General features: G+C 42.0%; 1 protein-coding gene across 7 annotated transcripts in view; it reads right to left on the bottom strand.

Moving 5' to 3' along the window:
- The window catches only part of plekha5 (pleckstrin homology domain containing, family A member 5), a 248,798-nt gene that overhangs the window by 132,713 nt on the left and 93,810 nt on the right, over positions 1-22,275 (bottom strand). The window contains exon 4 of one of the 7 annotated variants that reach the window (XM_078243207.1): positions 14,871-15,526. The exons of 4 other annotated variants lie outside the window; for them this stretch is intronic. In XM_078243207.1, the coding sequence (XP_078099333.1) occupies positions 15,484-15,526 (43 nt within the window). In that variant the 3' untranslated portion in view covers positions 14,871-15,483. Of the gene's footprint in view, positions 1-14,870; positions 15,527-16,150; positions 17,798-17,820; positions 18,279-22,275 lie in introns of those variants that run through there. 2 more of the 7 variants (XM_078243208.1, XM_078243210.1) reach the window with 2 other exon arrangements.

Here is a 22,275-nt window from a genome sequence, read left to right on the forward strand (position 1 = left end):
GTGAGTCCTTTCATCTGTAAGACTTTCTAGTAAAAGTTTGTTAGAGGACATGCAACTGTTCAACTGATGTTAACTGAAGACAAACTGGACTTTCATTGCTTCTGTCCCAACAGAGCTGATTACCTGCTGCTGAAATGCATACCTGCAGAAAACAAGAGCAACGGATAAGCAAAAGAATACATTGGCCAGTTTGGGAGGAAGGAGGACATGAAAACAGTTTTTTGCGCCCGAGAGAAACAAATGGGCAGCACAAATGTGGGGAAGGCAGCAGCGGTCCAGCTTTGTGTGTGTACTAGGGCTGCACGATATTTTGTTTCATCGTCTACATCGCGATGTGCGATAGTCATTGCGATGTGAAAACAAATTCCACAATGTGTGACAGGCAATGTCAGATGGCGCACATAACAGAGAAACACAAATTGTACAAGAACAAGAACCCTCTCCCACCCCCCACCCTCTGCGGTCTCGAGGAGAACAAAACAACAGAAACCACACCTTGCCTAGTCACTCTCCTCTAGTTCTTGTGGCGCTGAGGTCATTAGGTCTGATATTTGTGCTGCTGCGCTTTCCCATAGGCTGATAGTTGATGATTTGGCTTTGTTAATCCTTGCTGTAGAGAGCTCAAGCATAACTATGTCTAGAAAACATGCCAACCACTGTTTTATACAAAGCGAGTGGGGGGGGGGGGGAGCCAGCGCTGAGCTATCATTTTCTTGGTTGCAGTTGAGCCAGCTAGCCAAATTTTCCTCTGTTTCCTCTGTGTCCAAGCAGGTGTAATTTAGAGTCATCATTAAGTAACAAAACAATCAGGTCAGTAGGAATTAGATATCCTATCACATCAGATATTGTTGATGTTATTTTATTCCAGAACTCATGTACCTGTTCACACTCCCAGACCATATGCAGGAAAGTTCCAGTTTGTTCCGATTGACAGAACGTGCAATAGGGAGTTGGAATGGCTTTCGAGACGTATCTCTTCTGGGTGTCCAGTATGTCCTATGGCATATGTTGAAGTGGATCTGCTGGTGATTTGGGTTCTTGGAACAGTGGAAAATGTTCCAAACTGTCTCCCAATTAATTGCGTTCCCCTCAGGGCTCAGCTCTCGTTCTCATTTCCTCACTATTGGGAGATCTCCTATGGATACTTGCAACAGCTTAGCATAAGTCTTGGACACTAATCTTCTCACAAAACCAAATTTTCCAAATGTTTCCAATAAAAAAACGAATTCATTAGCATCGTAATTTCTGAAAGGATTCCAAGTTGGAACCGGTTCTCGATGCCCGATCCATCCTACAGTGTGTTGGCAGCTGCTGATGGCTATTTAGCAGCCAATAACTCCACTGCAGCTACATACAGTAAATCTTCACAGCTGTGTGAAGAAAAATCAACAACAGCATCTGACACTTCCTTTGTGTTGCTTGGCAACAAGGCAGAATGGGCTTGTGTGTAAGAAAGGACCCATGACTTCATGCTGATGCCATCCCGGGGATGTCAGCTGGTCTGAGAGCAGCAAGTTGGCAGCTCCACACAGGGAGAGAGGAAGAACACGGATGGGGATTACATTCCTCTTCACCAGTCTGTGTGATGCTTAAGATGCTGGAGGCAGAACATTGTAGAACAGGAGTGTCAAGCTCAACTTCTCTAAGGGCCACACTGGAAAAAGAGAACCACATTAAGGGCCACACAGTTCATTGAGTGTGCCAAGAATGTCAGACAAAGTGAAATAAACATTGAAAAAAGCACCAGAAATGTCGGTATATATATATATATATATATATAAAGTATTACCATGGGTGAACAGCTATACATGCAGCATCTGGGGAGCAACTTGGGGTTCAGTGTCTTGCTCAGGGACACTTTCACATGTGGCCGGAGGAGCCATTGAGGTGAATCGAAAAATAGATCAAATAGTAAAAATACATCAGTCTCCTCCAAGAGGTTGTCTATCTATTTCTCTCTCTGTGATTGTCTACCATCTTCTCTCCCCCCCGCGTCTTTAGCATTTGTCAAAGTTGAAGAAAACACTTTTTCTCATTTTGTTTCATTTATTCTATAAAATGAGCCTTTCTTCATCTCCTCCCTGCTCATCTGCCGTTTTCTCCTCCTCTCCACTTTAGATTCGATGTGTGTGTGTGTGTGTGTGTGTGTGTGTGTGTGTGTGTTTCCCAGCATGCCACACTCCCAGGCCCTGCTCTCCAGTAGCATCCTGGGAGGTTTGCATCGGAGCCGAGGCAGCAATATTTTTAAACTGGCCTCCTACCGCGGGAGGAAGGATCTGAGCCACAAATTCCTCTGCACACGACACGTTCGAGGCCGCCGAGGAATTTGCAAACACCTCCAGCTTCTTCAAGCTGCACATTAAGACATTCATGTAATACTGACATCACTCTCACGTGACGTCTTTAGTCTTTTCATGGTATGTAACAACGCACTATGTAATAACACCAGCATTATGTAATAAAGATCGACCGATACTGGTTTTACAGGGCCGATTACTAACCGATTGTTAGTAGTAAATGAAACAGATATTTGGAACAGATATGCATTTACAGTGAGAATGAAAGTCCTTAAGTCAAAATTCAGATTTTGGAATGTTACAAACTTAAACACAAACCTTTGTTTAAATGCTTTAAGTAATTATTGATTGAAATGAATAAGAAACTTTCAACATAATCCCCAGTAAAAGAGAGTCAGATGGTGTTGTTGGGGGGGGGGACATTAAGTCAGACCCAGTGGTGAGTCAAACCGAAGCAGAGGGACAGACACAGAGCTGGAGCCGAGCCAAAGTACAACACTTTTTAATTCATTAACTTCATCGGTTATCAGGCAAATAGTCTACATCCTTGACGTTCCACTTCCGGGATTGCTCCGGTGCCACAGGAAATTACGCCGGATGCCGATGTCCGTCCCCTTCCTCTTTCTTTGTGTTGGTGTTCTAAACTCTGCTGGATTTATGAGGACTATGGTTAAGTTGGAGCCCAATCAGAAGGATTTCCCATTTCACTTTCTTTGGGATTTACAGAACCAGTCAAAGTCTGCATCTGCACTTGTTCTGTTCCTCCACTCATGTATTCAGGGCTTTCCTTTAATGTGTCACTAGCCTTGAGTTTTGTGAAACTAATAGTACTTCTACATAAGTAGCACGTATTCAAGCACTCTTTTATCTACTTAGAGAAACAAGCTCTTATATCTTTTGGAAGCCTAAGGATGCTTTTTTCTCGTCTAAGCCAAAACAAAGCAGTGTCTCACAGCTTGTGGAGAGTAGACCTTTTGCTGGCTTTGAGATGTCTTCCTTCCTCCAGTGAATTACATGTGGCTAAGACAGACCTGAACACATGTAAGGGACATAAAGAACACGGCCAGATGTTTTATGTAATGTGATTTCATACAGCAGCATCCTGGCACAGCTGCAAACTGTTGTGTACTCTTTCCTCGCCATTGATGCTAGCATGTGCACTGATGATGGCTAACCAGGCTTGTGTGTGTGATGTGCCTTGAATAAAAAGTAGAACACTCTAACTGGTATTTGTGAAGCTTTGTACGTGTCCCGGGGGGTGCTTTTCTACATGAGTGAAGAGCTCAGCGTTAATGTGCTGTGTTTCCTCTCGTCTCTTACACACACGCACACACACCAATAAGGACAGATAGGGACATGGCCGCTGTAGCATTAAAATGACACATAGATGTGGCAGAGTGGAGGGGCAGCCTGTGTCCTGCAGCCTGAAATATCATCTTAGTGCTTCACCTACCTCTGAGCCACACACACACACACACACACACACACAATCATAATCCTGCTGCCTTTTACATCTGCTCTCACACCTCCTCCAGTAAGACAATGACAACTGAAAGCAGATCAGCGTTTTACTCACACGCAACTTTCACTTCATATACATTTGTGTATATGTGATTTGATCAAGCATATACATGTATATATACACATATATATATATATATATATATATATATATATATATATATATATATATATATATATATGTTGTGGTCCATTGTGTACACATATGCATGTACTTTAAGTCACTAGATAGTATTTTTATCAGACTGAGATTGACCTTCATAGTACTATATCGTGTGTATAGTACTATGAACTCGCACAGATTTCAAACTCGCTTCAGAAACGTTTTCATCACAGTGAACAGTTTGTTGGCTTTTTTTTCATTCATCTAAGTTACCATTGCATGTAATTATGAGCAGAAAGTGTCAACGCTGACGCTCCCTGAGTGGTGCGTTCAGGAACCTCTGACATCTGAGATCTGAGATTGGGCAACTAAAGGACATTTGTTACATACGTACGGGAGAACACCCTCAGAGTTTGTACCTGTTTCTTGTTCTGCTGTTGGTTCCTGGGGGTTATTGTGTTATAAGTTACATTATGTCATGTTATGTTGCGTTACGTCACATATTATGTGAAGTTATGCTTTATGTTATGTTGACTGAATGAAATCTTTATTTCGAACGATTAAAAGAAAAAAATACATGTGTCATGTAGTGTTAGGTTATATGGTATGGTACGTTACTTTACAATACGACGTGTTATCATATTTATAATATGAAGGCCATTAGGAATCCTGGATTCTGATTGGCTGGAAGGTGCGTATCAATCGGGCATTGCAAGCAGACACCTAAGATAAAGGTGTTAGCTAGATGTTGCCTAGCAACACAAACAACAGAAATTCTGAGACAGAAACTATATCTTATATTCAAAAGACGTTCGGTTTACCAACAGCAGAACAAGAAACAGACCATATGCTTAATTTACAGGGGGGATGGGGGGGTTACAGCCCCCCCAATAATCAAAACTAGCCAGTGAAACCCATCCAAAAACCTATTATAATTCCCTTACATAAATAAACACATTTGCATCATAACATGATGCAGAAAAGGCACAAATTGTTGCAGAAAAATGTTTGATATGTTCAAAATTTCAATTTGGCTCTCCTGAGTGTTTGCCTGCAGCTGTATTACATAATGCTGAAGCCACGTTGACATTAAAAATAAAGGCAGTCAATGTTCAGAGAGGCGGATTATGTATCTGAAGCTAAAACAAGTTGAATTCCATAGTGTGCTGAGATGAACTAAAACCTATGGCTGCCTGGAGAGAAGTAAATCCAAAGGTAAGGCATGCTTTGGAAGTGATGTCAAATATTTATACATGCATATAGAACAATAAGGCTGTTAATAAAACATTTTGTACAGAAATGGAAGTCCAAGATGACGTCCTCAAATGTCTTGTTTTGGTCCCCAACTCAAAGATATTCAGTTTACTGTCACAGAGGAGAGAAGAAACTAGAACATATTCACATTTAACAAGCTGACATCAGAGAATTGTGACTATTTTTATCATAAAATTAGTTTTTTTAATCGATTATCAAAGTAGTTGGCTTTTAATTTAATAGTTGACAACTAATCGATTAATCGATAAATCTCTGCACCTCTACAATGGAGTAATATTTGTTAAGCTGACAAATTCAAAGAGTATCGTGGACTGACGGCAGCTTGGTCTTATTACTCCGCTTACATTACAAACCTTCATTAGCATTTCATTCGCGGGAAGTGCATGAAATGTGAGAGCTTCTAACAGTGTGTTTACATGCAGTTTAAAAAAACGATTATACTCGGGTTAAGGCAATACCCCGATGTCTCAAACACCATGTAAACACCCCCCCCCCGGTTAAAACCAGAGTTCTCATAACCCCGTTACTAATCATTAAGGAGAACTCCTTCCGCTGAGAAGACACCGGGAGATGGCTAAACACTAGGAGTGACCTCACAGGACTTATGTCACGATACCATATTATTGCAGTTTTAAACATATTGCAATATTCTGCCATATATTGCAATTTATTACCTTTTTTCCAACTTTAAATTTTTCCCAATTTTAAATGATGTCCCCAAAAGGAAACTTTGTCAACATCTGTTTTATCTAAAAAGATCCATTTCTCAGTTTGTTCATCTCACTTCCATTTTATTGTTGCTAAATGGGATTGTCACGCAGACAAACTGACCAACACATATATAATAATAGATCCATACACCTGGTAGAGCGCACGGCGTTACATAGAGGTATACTCATCGACCCAGCGGCTGCAGGTTTGACTCTGACCTGCAGCCCTGTGCTGCATGTCGTTCCCCCTCTCTCTCTCCCCTTACATGTCTTCAGCTGTCCTATAAAAATAAAGGCCTAAAATGCCCAAAAAATCATCTTTAAAAAAAAAAGAAGAAAATATAGCGATACTATGCTGTATCGATTTTTTCCCCACACCCCTAATAAACAGATTGTCCATCTCCGGGGGCTGTCAACGCTGTGTCTCTGCAAGTGGAGGGACCGACTAGCCTGATGCGACTGCTGGCTAAGGTTAACAGTAGTTGGCTAGCTTTGCTAATTCCACCCGACACTACATTACAGATATAATGAGCCCAACAAAGTTGCCAGTCATCTGGAGAGGGCCCTGTGCTTTCCTACGCTGTGACAAGAGTGCGTGAAAGAAACATGAAGTTGTTACATTTTTACTAATTGAGAGGCTGGTCTGTGTAATTTTGACATAGGTCAACCGGAAGAAAAAGCTTTATTCTGACCAGTTGTTCATTGGCAGAGCGCCACCTACTGTACCGGAGGTAGAGTTACTCCCGTCATTCTTCCCCATTCTGCCCCGCTCATGTATACGGGGAGAACTGGCATAACCCGGTTATTCACCGCTGTGCATGTAAACACACTGATAGTAATGAAACAACTTCCAAAGGTTTTTGGGAACAAACAGCTGACAACAGTGATGTCTTTCTCTACAGTCTGTGCTGCAGCCTTCTTCCAGAGGAGTCAGCAGGAATCAGACTTTTCTTTCTTTAACCTGCAGTACATAAAGCTCTGGTTCCCTCTGTCAGCCGTGCACCCCCCTTCCCCGCCTCCCCCTGTCCTAAAGGTAACACACAGCTAATCACCTCATCATATTGGCTGGACGTCTTCATTAACCCCGTGTCTAACTGGGGCGGGGGATTGGAGGCGGAGGCTGCAGGGACAAACGACGGAGGAGAGGAGAGAGGGATGAGATAACGAAGGAGGGGAAGGGAAAGGAAATGATTACCTCCACAATAGGCTCAGAATGTGTGTGCTGACCCCAATCACAAACTAAAGGTGAGATAAGGAGCTGTGCTTCAGGGCGACAGTGGATGACAGCATTTAGTTTGGTCATGTTTTGGTTAGCTTTGCTGTACCGATTCCCCCTCCCCAGTATTTAGTTGAATGTTTGGTGTAACATTTGGTTCAACATTTTTCATTCCTCTTTTTATTATTATATTCACAGTTTTTTTTACAAGATAAATGCTGGAATAATGTAACATATCACATTTATTTTGTATAACTTTATTATTAACATGATCATAGACAGTGTAATATATAGATGCTGCTGTTGAACTGAGTCCTTTCAGACATTTCAGTTTACAGAAAGTACTGATATTTTTGTTATTGGAATTGCTTTTTATTATAACATATACTTATTTCTGGCAGTTCATATCCATGTTCTCATCCCTGTATATGAATATGGAGCAGTTTTGATGGTGTCTCATGTTATAATGCTCCATGACATGTTTTATCTGTTATATTTAGCTATACTTAAAAAAAAATTTAATTGCTTGCTTGATTCAAGCACATTGAATCGAAATCCCAATATCTGGCAGAAAAATCGCAATTTGATTATCTTCCCCAAATTGTTCAGCCCTATTCCAGACTATATGATGTTAACTACAAAATAGTCCTGATTTATGGGATTTATGGTTCTGCGGAGGCTCTACGCAGGTATCTCCACGTGCCTACGTACTGTACTACGGCGTTGAATTTACAAAAAACCATAAATTGGGCTTTATCCTGCTCTATTCTATTTTTAAAGACCTCATTGCTCATTTTCAGGTTCATAATTGTATTTAGAGGATGTACTAGAATAGGTTTACATAGTTTAATTTTAAAAAAACACCATATTTTTGTTGTACTGCACATTGCTGCAGCTCCTCTTTTCACCCTGTGTGTTGAGCTCTCTGTTTTAGCTACAGAGTGAGACCTCTCACTTCTGTTCCATCTTTGTTGGGAGTCGCACATGCTCAGTAGCTAGGTAAGGACTACTAGCCAGTCAGAAGCAGAGTAGGGCAGGCCGTGATAAGAAAGCTAGTGTGATCCAAAACAAACCCGCTTCAGCGTCAGCCGGTACCATGGCTTCAGCGTCAGCCGGTAGCCATGGCTTCAGCGTCAGCCGGTAGCCATGGCTTCAGCGTCAGCCGGTAACCATGGCTTTGGCTCTTTCGTACATGTTGAAACCCAAGTCTGATCCTGAAACACAGGCACAACAACCCGAACCAGCTTCACAACCTAGACTGGAGCAAGACGTTTCAGAGCTGTACGTTATTTAAATGTTAACAAATTAGTCTTTCATACGTAACGTTTCAATTCTGCTCTGTCTCCTGGACATGGCGATACAACTATCTGAACTCTTGGGGCCTCCGCTCTAACTAGCTTGGTTTAGGGACGTGCCATGCTAGCAGCTAGGTGAGCATTATAACGTGTGTTCCAAAGTGACCACGTTTGTCTCTGAAGTAAAGGCTGGACTACAACAGAGCTGTTTGGAGCAGTTTGTGAACAGTGTTTTCTGTTGGAGATGGTAAGTCCCTTTGGGGGGGGGGGGACTTTGGGCTTTTTCACTTTGTAAACCTATAACATGTACAAAAAAGATATATAACACAATAAAGGAAAGGGAAAAAAACCCCAAACTTAATATGAGCACTTTAAGTTCTTCTGATGCTGAATTAGTTCATCTCAGTGCAGATCATGTGATTTGCTGGTCTAAGCAGTGGAAATTATAGTTCTGCTACCTGACCTGAATCCAATGGGTCCTGACAAAGTATCAGGTTAAGAGTTCAGGCCATTCTCCTGGTCCGATTTGGCTTTCATTATTTTCAAATGTAATTTATTCTAGGGGAACGGCTGATTTTACACATCAAGGTCTGTTTCCAGGTGTTGGGGAGTACTACTGCATGAGCAGTAGGGTGAAAGAGGGCAGAGCTCTGGGTAATGTCAGTGGCACTCCTGGCTTTACCGACTGCAAAGTGACTTCAATGAAGAGCCAGGTGCATCGACACCTCTTCAACATCTAGCTGGAATGCATCTAGGGCTGGGCGATACGGAGAAAATCTGATATCACAATATTCATTCATACATCGGTATTGATATTGCGACGATATTGTAGGGTGCTTTCACAAACAATTTTACAATGAGATTTTAGATAAATAATCATTTCAAGTGAAATTAGAGAGAGAATAATAAATGTTTTTTCCAGCTATATACTGACTATGTTTACATGCATGTACAAAAATAGTGTGATGTTAAAACTAATCTTCAATTCTTCGAATGATATTCCCTCAAAATGTTTCACAACAGATTTTCTGAGAAAATTGAGTTAGTGTGTGCTTGTTATCAATTTAGACAACGTAATTATATATCACAATATCTCAACATATGATTTCATCACAATATGAATACATTGAAAAGTAGATAAATGATCATATTGAATTACTGCCGAGCCCTAAATGCATCTCAAACCTCCTGTGGGAGTGATTTGAACTATAAGAATTCAATCTCTAATGCTTTTTTGATATCAAACCGATGATAGCTGTGGGTAAATGTGACATAACTGACGCACTGCATGCAATCTAGCTGAATCTACTCTCTGTGTGCATACACTCTTCCTGGCTGAGCAGACTGGCAGGAGGAGAGGGGCGGAGAGGAAGACATTTCACAGTGTCAATTGAAGGTGAGGCTGATGGCGTTGGAGCGAGCTGAGCTGAGCGGCACAGAAAACTAAATTTGGAGAGAGCTAGATAGATAGGAGTCAGAAAGAGAGGAGTGCATGATGTAGGAGGAAGCATGGAGATTCTCTCTAACAGTATCACAAAGGTGAATCTGCCAACAGCAGGTGGGAGGCGACAGAAAGACAGGTAGACAGACGGCGCAGTGGATTAATGCGTGGCTGCTCCCCTTCATACACAGCATTTAGAGATGCTCAGTTCTTACAGCTCTCTCCATCTCTGCATGGGTGTGTGTGCTCACTCATCGGCTGTCAGTGTGAGAATGACGTGGCATAAACAAATGCCTCTGCATCTCAATGTCTCTCCTCCCTTTCACAGAACGTTTTGAACGCTGCACAAAATGTCTCGGATGTCTCCGATCACCATCAGTGGCAAATGTGTGAACAGGCAGCGCTGCTATCTGGCTTCTGCTCCTCCTGCCTTCTGCAGGGCCAACAGACCCGTGGAGCTCTGCATGGCAGCCTCACATCATCTCTGAATATCAGCCTGAGCCACAACCTGAAACCTCCATCAGGCTGCTGAGAGAGGGGCAGCTGGGGTTCAAGTCTTAAGGAGAATACATTTCAGTTTGCATTTACTGCCTCCTTAAAAAGCCTCCTGTAGTTCAACCTAGTTTCATACAGTCTATGATGTAATAAATGTGTAATGGCTTATCAAACGTTATTTGCACATTTACTGGATCATTCCCACTGGAAGTGAAACGCAACAACACACAGGAAAATGCATCACTGTTCATAGGCACAATTCTTCTTTCTTTTTTTAAGATTATTTTTTGGGCATTTTAGGTGTTTATTTTGATAGGACAGCTGAAGACATGAAAGGGGAGAGAGAGAGGGAATGACATGCAGCAAAGGGCAGCTCCTCAGATCTCTGCAGGGTAAATCCAGACAGCTAGCTAGACTATCTGTCCAATCGGAGTTTTCTCTCGCACAACTAAAACTACTTTTGAACGTACACCTGTCCGGTGTTTAGCTCCGCACAAGACGATTGTGATTGGTTTAAATAAATACCAATAAACAAGAGCACATTTTTCTCCCATCCTGGAATGCTGTGGGGACTAGCCAGACCCTCCTCCGGAATGCTGTGGAGGAAGGTCAAAGCGAGACTAGCCTGTTACTAGTCCAAGCTGTCGTGATCACTGGCATACAAAACTAGCCAATACACTAAGCACTGTTTATAAGGTTAAGAGCTAATAAAACAGCTAAAAGCAGCTAAGCAGCTAACAGCTATAAGCTACTGACAGTGACAAAAGTCGTTGATAAAAATTTGTAGTGAACACCTCTGATTTAGTGCACCTTAGAATACTGACAGAAGGTTTAGCTTTTAAGAAACACTGATTGGAACAGAGGCTAGCTTAAAAAAAACTGAAATAAACAAAGTAGCAAGGTTTCAACTAAGCTAGCTCTGGCTAAATAAGAACATGTCATGTTTCTGTTGACAGAATATATTATGACATACATGATATAATTTGACCTGATAGCAGGATGACTAGTAGAGGAAAATCCCCTGCTCATGTCTTGTTTCATCAGACAGTGACAGAGCGGTTGTAGACAGAAAATGCTACATGCTAATGTAGGCTTGTTAGCCTATAGTGTTTGACTATTTCCCTGTTATCCTCTGGTTCTCTTGCACTTTTAAATTACCTTTAACATATTCAAACCAAAAGCTTATATGATTTTGTAACACATTGGAATCAAGCAGATATTATAATGCCTGGGTTACAATAACATAGAAGATTGTGTTTAAAATCTTCGACAGACCATCACAAATCAATACTTGACTTGACATACTGTAAATGATATGCTACAACACAGTATGTTACCAATATTCAAATGACACATTGACATGTGCACAGTCAATCAATAATATCGTCAGGGTATATGATATGGGATATAATAATATTCTGGGAGTTCTAGCTTGCTTCTGATGCAGACTGGAGCTGGGAAAATTGTACTGATGAAGAGCAGAAAAGTAGAAACAGACATGGAGCTACATGTCCGTCCATCTGAGTGAAGCTCATATGTGAGTGTCAGCGTGATGTATGACATCATTATCTTCCTGCAATGAAATGCACACTGGCAGCGGGTCACTTTGGATTTCTCTCTTGTTCATCAGGGCTTTATTTACTTTGCTTTGCATTTTCAAACCACAGAACTCACATCCCATCCTCTCTAACACTGTAGCCTACAGCTCTTTTCTAAACAGATATATTTCACAGAATCATTTATTATTATTTATTTATATTCTTCATTGAGATTTTCTATTTATAATTTTTGACTTTTACAGTAGCCAACTTGTTTTATGTTTTATGTGAAAACCTTCTTGGCAATAAATGTGTTTCTGATTCAGATTTTTGCTAAAACCATCATCTTAACCATATTTAACTGCTGCAATTGTGTCTTGAAGTATTCTTTAAGCATGAAATATTATGTCGGTGGGGTACAATTATTTCCAGCACAGGCTGTCTTGTTCCAGTGGTTTTGTGTACCTGAAGTATGAATAGTGACACCACCACCTTTGGGGAAAAACCAACTGGTGGTGCTTCATTATAGCAAATGCAACAGTCCACTGGATAGCCTAACTCTCTGAGTGTGTAGGCTATGTGGTCTGCTGGCTATTTTTCAGTGTGTATCTGATAGCAAGGGTGCAGGTGATCATTAAGAAAAAAAATGAGGGTTGAACTTTTGCTAGATCTTGCAAAGTTTTTGCTAGATAACGCAAACGTTTTTTTTGCAAGATATCGCAAAAGTTTGTTTTGAATTTTTGTCGGTGTACTTCCAGCCCAGCTCCGCAACGATCGAACTGCGGGAGTCATGATGGAGGAGGACTTGCCGGATTTCTTGCATTTACTGTAAGTGCAGTCCCTGAAGAAGAAATACTGCAGCACATGCAAAGAGACAAGGTGGTTAAGGGCCTTAATAACCCAGAGCATGGTAAAGTGATGTTGCGAGATCTCGCAAAGTTCAACCATCATCTTTTTTTTCCACGTCCCCTAGGGGGCTCCATAATGTACTTCTGTTCTGGGAAGAAACATTTTAGCAACTTTCCATATCAACACAGAATAGATGCATTTTGTTAGCATTCCACAGCTCTTTGAATGGCGCATCATGACTCTTTAACAGTGCTTCTGTGCCAAAAAACTGTTCTTTTTGAATGCTAACTGAATAAGCTTTGTTTAAGCTTTGATCAAATAAAGACATGTTATTTGAGGCAGTCAGTTGTGGCATATATAAATTGTACCTCTGAGGTGTTTATTTGAGTCTTAAGTGTTAACATCACCAACGTCTTTGACTGCTGTCTTTGCCAAAGGCTCAAAAGCAGATAATGGGAATGTATTTTAAGTAACTTAGTAGACACTAATAACACTGAGAAGCTTAATTTGCATGTTGCACTAGCTGAATGTGTCCAGAGGCCTGTACTACGAACCAAGATTTGGCGTTAACGAGGTAACTTCAGGTTCAACCCAGGGTTTGTGTATCACGACGGTGGATCACTTGTTACCGGGTTAAATCGCCATGGTAACTCATGCTGAACACCTAACCTGGTCGGGAGCAGGTTAAGTTGGAGATCAGAGATCAACTGGTGTTAAAGCACCGCCTACTGACCAATCAATACTCGACAGATAACAGCGTCACCGTTCTTAGAAGATCAGGCGGAGCTCGGTGGGTGGAGAGAGAGAGAGGTGTGCTCAGAAAAGTTAAAACATTTAGAGACAGACAACCCCGTTAACATTCCCTGATGGGTATTTTTATGAAAGATATAGATTTTCAGGGCAGAGAATTACGTATAGACTATTTGTCAGCTTGTTGAGCCGTGTGTTGCCAATGCCACACATCGGTTTGAATTATATTTTTATGTATTTTATTTTCTCTCAAGATGGCTTCCCACTGCCAGTCCTTGGTCCTGACTGATGGGGAAGTGATATTAATAAGCGTTGTGATTTACACATAACATGCCAGCTTTCCTTCCTGTTTTAGGAAGCAGCGACTGTATTGCTTTTTGCCTGTAAAACCGTGTCTGTGTTCTTCATATTTATGTAGAATTATAGTTTGCTCTTCTTATGTAAAATATGTGGCTCTGGTAGATCTGGTAGTAGCGATTGGTCGTGCTGTGCAAACCCCGCCTCTTTTATGTGAACGTGCGCGCCGCTGGATTGGGAAACCCTGGGTTGACTGAACTAGTTGATAACCAGCGTTGTGTCACAGGTTATGCGGGACAGCGGTTGTTAGGTTAGGTGAAGCCGGGTAACTGAAATCAACCCAGGGCACGTTGATCTGGATTCGTAGTACAGGCCTCAGATGTAAAGTCATTATAAACCCACCTCTGTTCAGTTGCACCATCACCACATCACCACACACAACTAAAGTAAATTACGGCGGCACATGCAGCAGCTCCATTTTTGTTTTAAATAGATGTCTTTGCTATGCTACTGACTACTGGATTGAATAAACCAAAGCAAATCCGTGAGTAAAAGAGTTATTTCATGTTGCTGGAATTGGATGGTTGAGATGACTGCAGAGACTGATTCTGCGTTTGCAATATGGACATACTCCGGTTATTTTCAGGAGTTATTACGCTGTGTTGAAGCGAGGTGCTGTCCCTTCACTGTTCCCGTGGTCAGAGCCAGAACCAGAGGCGGTACAGACAACATCTGTGTCCCAACAGGTAACGCTACGGACAACATCTGTATCCCAACAGGTAACAGTACGGACATCGGTGTCCCAACAGGTAATGGTACGTCAGCGCGGACAGCAGTGTGTCCAAGCAATTGACAGATATAAACATGCTACATGTTGCTACATGTACATGTACATGGGGCATAGGCTCTACCGGGTGTGGTAGAGGCCGCCCCGTCACATTTAGTGCTACTGCCCCCCCACTGACACTGTGACACCATGCACTGCTGTTGCTTTGGACTGTATGATGTCCACATATGGAACAGTGCCTTTGGCCACTAAGTCACATCCAACAGCTTCAATGTCCGTTTTTTATTGCTGGTTTGATTGACTCAATGGTTCCCAAAACTGGGGGTCCGGGGACCTTCATGGTGTTCATACACTTTCTGTAATAAAACATCCGACAGCAAAAATCCTATCAGATGGGGGACGCTGGGATCGAAGGGGTCCGTGGTCTAATATGTGTCAGTTTAGGGGTCCTTGGTACGAAAAAGTTTGGGAACCACTGTGTGAGACAGCTGGATTATTATAACGAAAATGATCGTCTTTGCCGTCTTGATAATGAACATTTCTTTTAATGCACACCTGCAGAACTCAACAGACTATTACAAAAGGCCTTGGCTAAATCAAATCAATTCTCACAATTAACACTTTCATGAAATCATTTGAGGTTAGATCACTGAAGTTCTTCTTAGTTCCAAAATAAACGTGTGTCATGTAGGAATTCTGCCAAATCCTTTCCCTTCAATTTCCTGTTAGTGTGTTGGACAAACATGAACCTTGACAACAGGTAGCTGTGTGCATAGTGTTGGAGTTATAAACAGATAAGCTACATGTTGCGCTGCAATACACGACCCGAGACAATCACTGTCAAAATGAATCCCACCATGAAAGCTCCAGACAGCAGATCCACACAGATGAAAGCATGACGGATCTGCATCAGCCTACGGTCCACAGCACACTGTGTCCTGCAGCTCCTTTGCTGTGGAGGAATATTAAGCAGTCAACTAAACGGGAATATCAAGTCAGGATGCGTTCAGGGCTCGCCGGGACTGTGGGGCGGGAAGTTTACACACACACACACACACACACACACACACACACACACACACACACACACACGAACCCTTGAGAAAGCCAAACCGTATACTAAAACTGCGCATGCACGGAGTCAAACAGCAACCGATGACATTTTGGAAGAAGAATGCAGCAGTATTGCCTGTGCTGCTGCAGGCATCACTGAGGCTGCCGCTCGCCTGCACACGCATGGTGATATAATGCAGCACAGGGAGCTGCAGGGGGAAGGAGATACTGATGGAAGGCTTTTATAAAGAACTGCACATCGGTGTGTGTGTTCCTAAATAGGAAGAAGAGGAAGAAGCTGCCCATCTGTACATGTAATACAAATTATGTAATAAATTCACTTGACTTGTGGTATGCCCAAAATTGGTTTAACTAGTGATTTGTTTTTAGAGAACATTATCTTAATCATAGATAGAGAGATAGATAGAGAGATCGATAGATAGATAGATCGATAGAGGGTAGTGGATAATGGTTGACAATGAAGAAGAGTGTGTGAAATAAAAAGACTGTCTGGTTCTGCTGCGATGATTTTAATGGTTTTTTTTTTGGTTTTTCATAAAAACTGTCTATCATGAGTCCAACAATGTTATAGGACTGCAATACTAATGGAGTACTTTAATGCCCATGGTGTCCAAATACATTTGGCCAAATCATGCATATTTCCAACTCTGTGTCCTCCTTCTTTAATATTTGACAGTGTATGCTTTGCTCTAGTCTATATCCACGACGTTTCATTTCCGGGATTGTTCAGGTGCCAACAGAAGATACGCCAGATGTCCTCATTTTCAGCCAGATGTCCGTCCCCTTCCTCTGTCTCTGTGTTGGCGTTCTAACCTCTGGTGGATTTGTGAGGACTATGGTTAACTGCTCCTCAGATCTCTGCAGGGTAAATCCAGACAGCTAGCTAGACTATCTGTCCAATCTGAGTTTTCTGTTGCACGACTAAAACTACTTTTTAACGTCCACATGTTCCACTAAAACAAGTTCCTTCCTGAGACTATTTAGCAGAGGCACCGTGACTCCGTCTGGAGCTTAGCACCGCCCAAGACGATTGTGATTGGTTTAAAGAAATGCCAATAAACCAGAGCACGTTTTTCTCCCATCCTGGAATGCTGTGAGGACTAGCCAGACCTTCCTCCACAGCGCTGTGGAGGAAGGTCTGGCTAAGCGAGACTAGCTTTGCTTTAACAATGTGCACCTGACACTAAAGACTAACTGAACACCGCGTGGAAATCTGATGTGTTGTTTGGGTATCGTTCATAATTTGGTACCGGTTCCTAAACAATACTTTTTTCAATACTAATTTTATAAAACCATAAGAAATTACATTACACATTACGGCACAAATCTTTTCATGTATTTTCCAGCTCCTACTACGTGAGCCCTGTCTCTGTGTAACAGAGTTTTTCCTGCGTGTCTCTACGACGTGTAACGAGACAGCCAATCACAGACATTATTAGATCTTGGTAGAAGCATGCTGCATGCTGATTGGCTCACTGACTCTGATGAGATTTACTCCTTAGGGATTCAATTTGGAACAGGGCATTTTTTGATACTCGATACCAAAGAGGCAATTTGGTCGGGTGCCTAAAAAGTATGGAATTCAGTACCCAGCCCTAGTTATAAGCTTGTTATTGGTTGGTGCTGGCACGGTGGCAGACTGCAGAGAACAATGACTGACGGCCAGTATATATGTGGAGCTGCACATGGAAACAACATGGATGGAGAATGAGTGGAGATAGAGATGAAAAGGAGAGATGTGCTATCTGCTGGGAGAAAAAGATAGAAAACAGAGAGGGCACTGTGCTGTGCCTGCCACAAGCGCTCCCACTTCAGCCTGTTGTTGTCATGGTTACCCATCTCCACACATACTATTTGCACACACACGTACTGTACACACATACCACACACACACACACAGAGAGAAAGAGAGAGAGAGAGAGAGAGAGAGAGAGAGAGAGAGAGAGACAGAGAGAGAGAGAGAGAGAGAGAGAGAGAGAGAGAAAGCAGCAAAGAGAACCAGCGACGGAGAGAGAAATAAAAGAAACAGAAAGTATTCTCCAGTGATGGCGGGAGCGGAGGAAGAAAAGACAAACTGCCAGGGCCAATCCAGTCGCTCGTCCATCTCCTCATCCGTCCATCAAGTCATTCTCCCGTCAGCCCATCAAATCTGAGACAATCCAAGAACATCAAACAAGGACACACACACCCACACACATACCCCACACCCATACACACACACTATCCAAGGAAGTGTACACAGCTCTTGTTGATTTAAATAAGTGATGGGGAACCTTGAGATGTGACTGTAGAGAGGCAGCGTGACATTCAGAAGGCTTAGACCAACAGACAGAGATGGATTATGTCACAGCAGCTCTAGTTCATGACTAATGCATTAAATAAACTGGGAAGAATATCCCTTTAGTTCCAGGCCGAGGCCACAAACTTCAAACAGGCAGGCACGCACGCACACACGCACACACACACTGCTACACAATCGTAGACAAACGTGAGTTTACTGCAACAAACAGCCACTACTTTTCCCCCAGCATGCACCAGGGATGAGCACCTGGGCAGAAGGCCATTACAGTCTTAAAACACAAGGAAACAACAGGAAACAGGAAGATCCATTTAAAAAACAAATGTCTTACCTGGTGAGGAGTGATGCAGTCGGACAGCAGAAGGACATGGAGAGAAAAGACACAAAGACAATCTGTTAGCTGCTGTTTAGCAGAGATACTGAACAGAGCAAACATTATAGTGGCAGTAATCATGTACATTTTGCACAACTTCAGGAAGCTTCAGAAAATAGTAGTTCATACAATGTATTTGAAAAATAAATGTCTTCACAACAAAACTATCAGCAGAAAAAATATTTCAAAGGGGGTACACTTTTTCAAAAAAAGGGTTTGAAAACAACTGCTCTCCATTGGTGGAATGTAACTAAGTACATTTACTCCAGTACTGTACTTCAGTCCAGATGTTGAGGTACTTGTACTATACTTGAGTCTTTTCTCTTCATGCCCCTTTCTACTTCTACTCCGCTACATTTCAGAGAGAAATATTATACTTTTTACTCCACTACATTCATCTGTTACAGCTTTAGTTACTAGTTACTTTACACATTCAGATTACTGCACACTAAACACATGTAGTTTATAAAAGCTGATGTTTGATTCTAAAGTAAACTAACCAACAATATAACGGCTACAAGTCCAGCTGAGATGATCAGACCATTAAACACACAACTGGTTGGATCCTTTACACTTTCTACAATGGCAGGAGAGTTCTTTACTTTTAATACTTTAACTACATTGTGGTATTAGTACTTTTACTGAAGTAAAGGATCTGAATACTTCTTCCACCACTGCTGCTCTACAGTGTGTTAATGTGCCCTGGGAAAGTGCCAGCTCCACTGTGACTGTACCTGGCAGTAGAAGCCAGTAGAGCACTGTCGCCCTCTTGTGGCCACAAACCACAACTACCCAGCAATACTGAACATCAACCGTTTGTTCCAGGAGTTCCCAAATATTTCATAGTCCACCTGACCCTTAAAATAGAGACATGGTCATCACAGACCACCATCGGACTGCAGGGGAAGAGGGTCAAACCGTGCTTTAATCATGTTTCCAGGGTTTCTCCCAGAAAAGTTGTTTCGCTCGGTGGAAAGTGTCTGTTCTTCCGACGAGGGCCCGGCTGGGGCCAGTCACAGCCTGATGAAGTATTAATGTAGAGCCCAATAGTTTCTGTGATAACAGAATCCAGGAAGGAGATCGCAAAATTGAGAATTTAAAAAAGCTATAAGACTGATCCCACACACACATCCCTACATTAAATCAGTGCTAAAAGATAACTGGAGATGTCTAAGTCTCCAACCGAGCCACAGTATTGATGGAAGTCAATTTCTAAAGCACTGCCTTTACTGTAGCCTTGATTAGCAATATTTATGTGATATGCTATACAAAATATGCATACTGAATGATTGAATTAACTAAAATGCAGCAATAAAAACATTCTATGCAAAATAAGAGACTTAGAAAAGACAAGATCAATTGTGTAGCCCAACATTTACGCCCCACTGTAACTGTAAACACTTCTAAAATAGTATACATTACAAAATAATTCCCAGTGGCTTAGTCCTGGTGGGGGGCAACTTAGGCCCAGTGGGCCATATCAGACCTGCAATACACTGGGGGAAACCCTGGTTTCAATGAATAAAAATGATGTTCGTGAATCCCCTTTTCACCATGGGAGCATGTGGAATCCCCTCAGGGTCCTCTAATTGTCTCTGGAGTCCAGTGTTGGAAACACTAATTCAGGCGTTCAGACAGTTTCAGACCCATTCAGATAATTATTTAAATATACAGTAGTTTCAGGACTTTAAAAGCTGCTCCGGGTCATGTGCTTTAGAAACAGGAGGGTTTTTAAAAGAGCAACTGAAGACACGAGGGAACAAAACTGCAGAGGAACAAAGCAGAAAGAGCGAGTCACACGCTGAGAAGGTCCAAAGAATCAAAACAGGTCTGCAGATGTGTGTGTGTGTGATGTGTTGCAACACACACAGATAGTGACTCATCAGAGTTATCACATTTTATAGTTTATAATATAGAATGCTGGGGCATCTACCAGGCAGTGGAATATTAAGGCTGCATCTATTTATTTGAATTTAATTTATACTTTTTATTGATCCCAAGCGTTTGTTTGTTAGAAATCACTACACACAGGCCTGAAATACACACACACATGCTCAGGACCTATTCATGCACAAATGGAGAGATGTCAGAGTGAGTGGGCTGCCAGTGCTGGTACGATGCCTTGCTCAAAAGATTGTATTTCATGTCCCTGGTACCTTAAACAACACTACAACACGATCCTTACAACACGCCCCATCAACACGCCCCATCCAACACGTCCCCCATCAACACGCCCCATTCAACACGTCCCCCATCAACACGCCCCATCCAACACTTCCCCTACAACACGTCCCCCATCAACACGCCCCCCATCAACACATAAAGCTATGTATCAACTCACTTTGTCTTGCAATCTTCAGACAATACTAATGAACAGCTCTAATCTACAAGTCTGATCTGCAAAAGAAGCGAAAGGGGCAGATCAGGATGAATGACTGAGACGTGAGCTTTAAAAAAATGCGAGGCCGCCCAGGTTTGAATAATAAGAGTCATGTCGAGCTGATTCATGATTCTGCATCGCAGGGACGCGTAGTTACATTTTTTGAGAGGTGCACGTCTTAGGGCTACGGCGTAGGGTCCGTATCTACACATACCTACTGTACATGCCGTTGATTTAACGCAGAACAAATTTGCCTTGAGACAGTAAAATCTTGTTTTTGCTGACCTCTGATGGTTTAACACTCAGCCCCTTGCTGCAGCGATGTACAGCCGTACTCCAGGACTCATCCCATGCAGAGGCGGGGCTAGAAGAGCAGCGCAGGCCCGACGGCCTGACCCAGGGCGTCAAACAGTGACGCCAACAGCCCCACTATCTTTGAATTAGGGTGGCACCCTGGTGCAGTGGTTAGCACTGTCGCCTTGCAGCAAACAGTGTTCCTCTAGCCCTATTCTGTGTTTGCATGTTCTCGCTGTCTGCTCCAGCTTCCTCCCACAGTCCAAAGACCTGCAGGTTTTGGGGGAAGGTGGATGTGAGTCTGTATCTATGTCTCAGCCCTGTGATTGGTTGTGTCGCCCCCCCACCACCATTGGGCTGGAGCGCTGGCTGTCAATCTGACAAATGTGATTTCCATTAGATCAGAGTCCTGTCACTTGGCTGCCTGTTCTGCCAATTTTCCCAGCCTTTGTCACATGACCAATTCATGTTTCCATGACAACTATCAAAAATTCTGATACCATGGAACCGGCACTGGAATTGTTTTTTAAAGACTGAGCCTATAGGAAATGTGTATTGTATTCGGATATACAATCTTTTTCAAAATGAAAACAAGTGAAATTAATAACAAATGTTATGTTTTATTAAGTAGAATTACACTGTGATGTTCTATATATTATTCAGTATTTCCTATATATATATTAGGGCTGTCAATCGATTAAAAAATGTAATCTAATTAATTACATACTCTGTGATTAATGAATCGAAATTAATCCCATACATAATTAATGGTGCCTGAACCGATACTTTTTAAGAAAGTAAAAAAAAAACAAGAAAAAACAAGAAGGGTACTAAACAACAGTTGGTGACATCAAAGAACGGCTTGTTTATTGCTAAGGCCATATGGTCAACATTAAATAATTTAATAATAATGTATAACAATAACTTATTGCACTAGTAAATTGCTGTTGAACGACAAAAACAACAACCAGATAGGAAAAGGACATTTACAATAACTTCAAATGCACCACGAGGCTGTAGTTTACCAGTTTCATTGAATGCACCGTCTGTGTTGTGTTGCTGCAGATTGTTACATCCCGGTGTTGAATCCTCTACAGTAAAACACAGTCACACTTTACACCGTTTAGGGTTAGCTGTCAGCATTTTAACCGTGTTTAATCCAGCTACTAGCTAGCGGTAGGCTAACGTTAGCTGCTGTTGAGTATAGTGTTAACTAGCTAGCGGTAGGCTAACGTTAGCTGCTGTTGAGTATAGTGTTAACTAGCTAGCGGTAGGCTAACG

Source organism: Sander vitreus, chromosome 23 (genome assembly GCF_031162955.1).
Source record: "Sander vitreus isolate 19-12246 chromosome 23, sanVit1, whole genome shotgun sequence".
NCBI classification, from domain to species: Eukaryota; Metazoa; Chordata; class Actinopteri; order Perciformes; family Percidae; genus Sander; species Sander vitreus.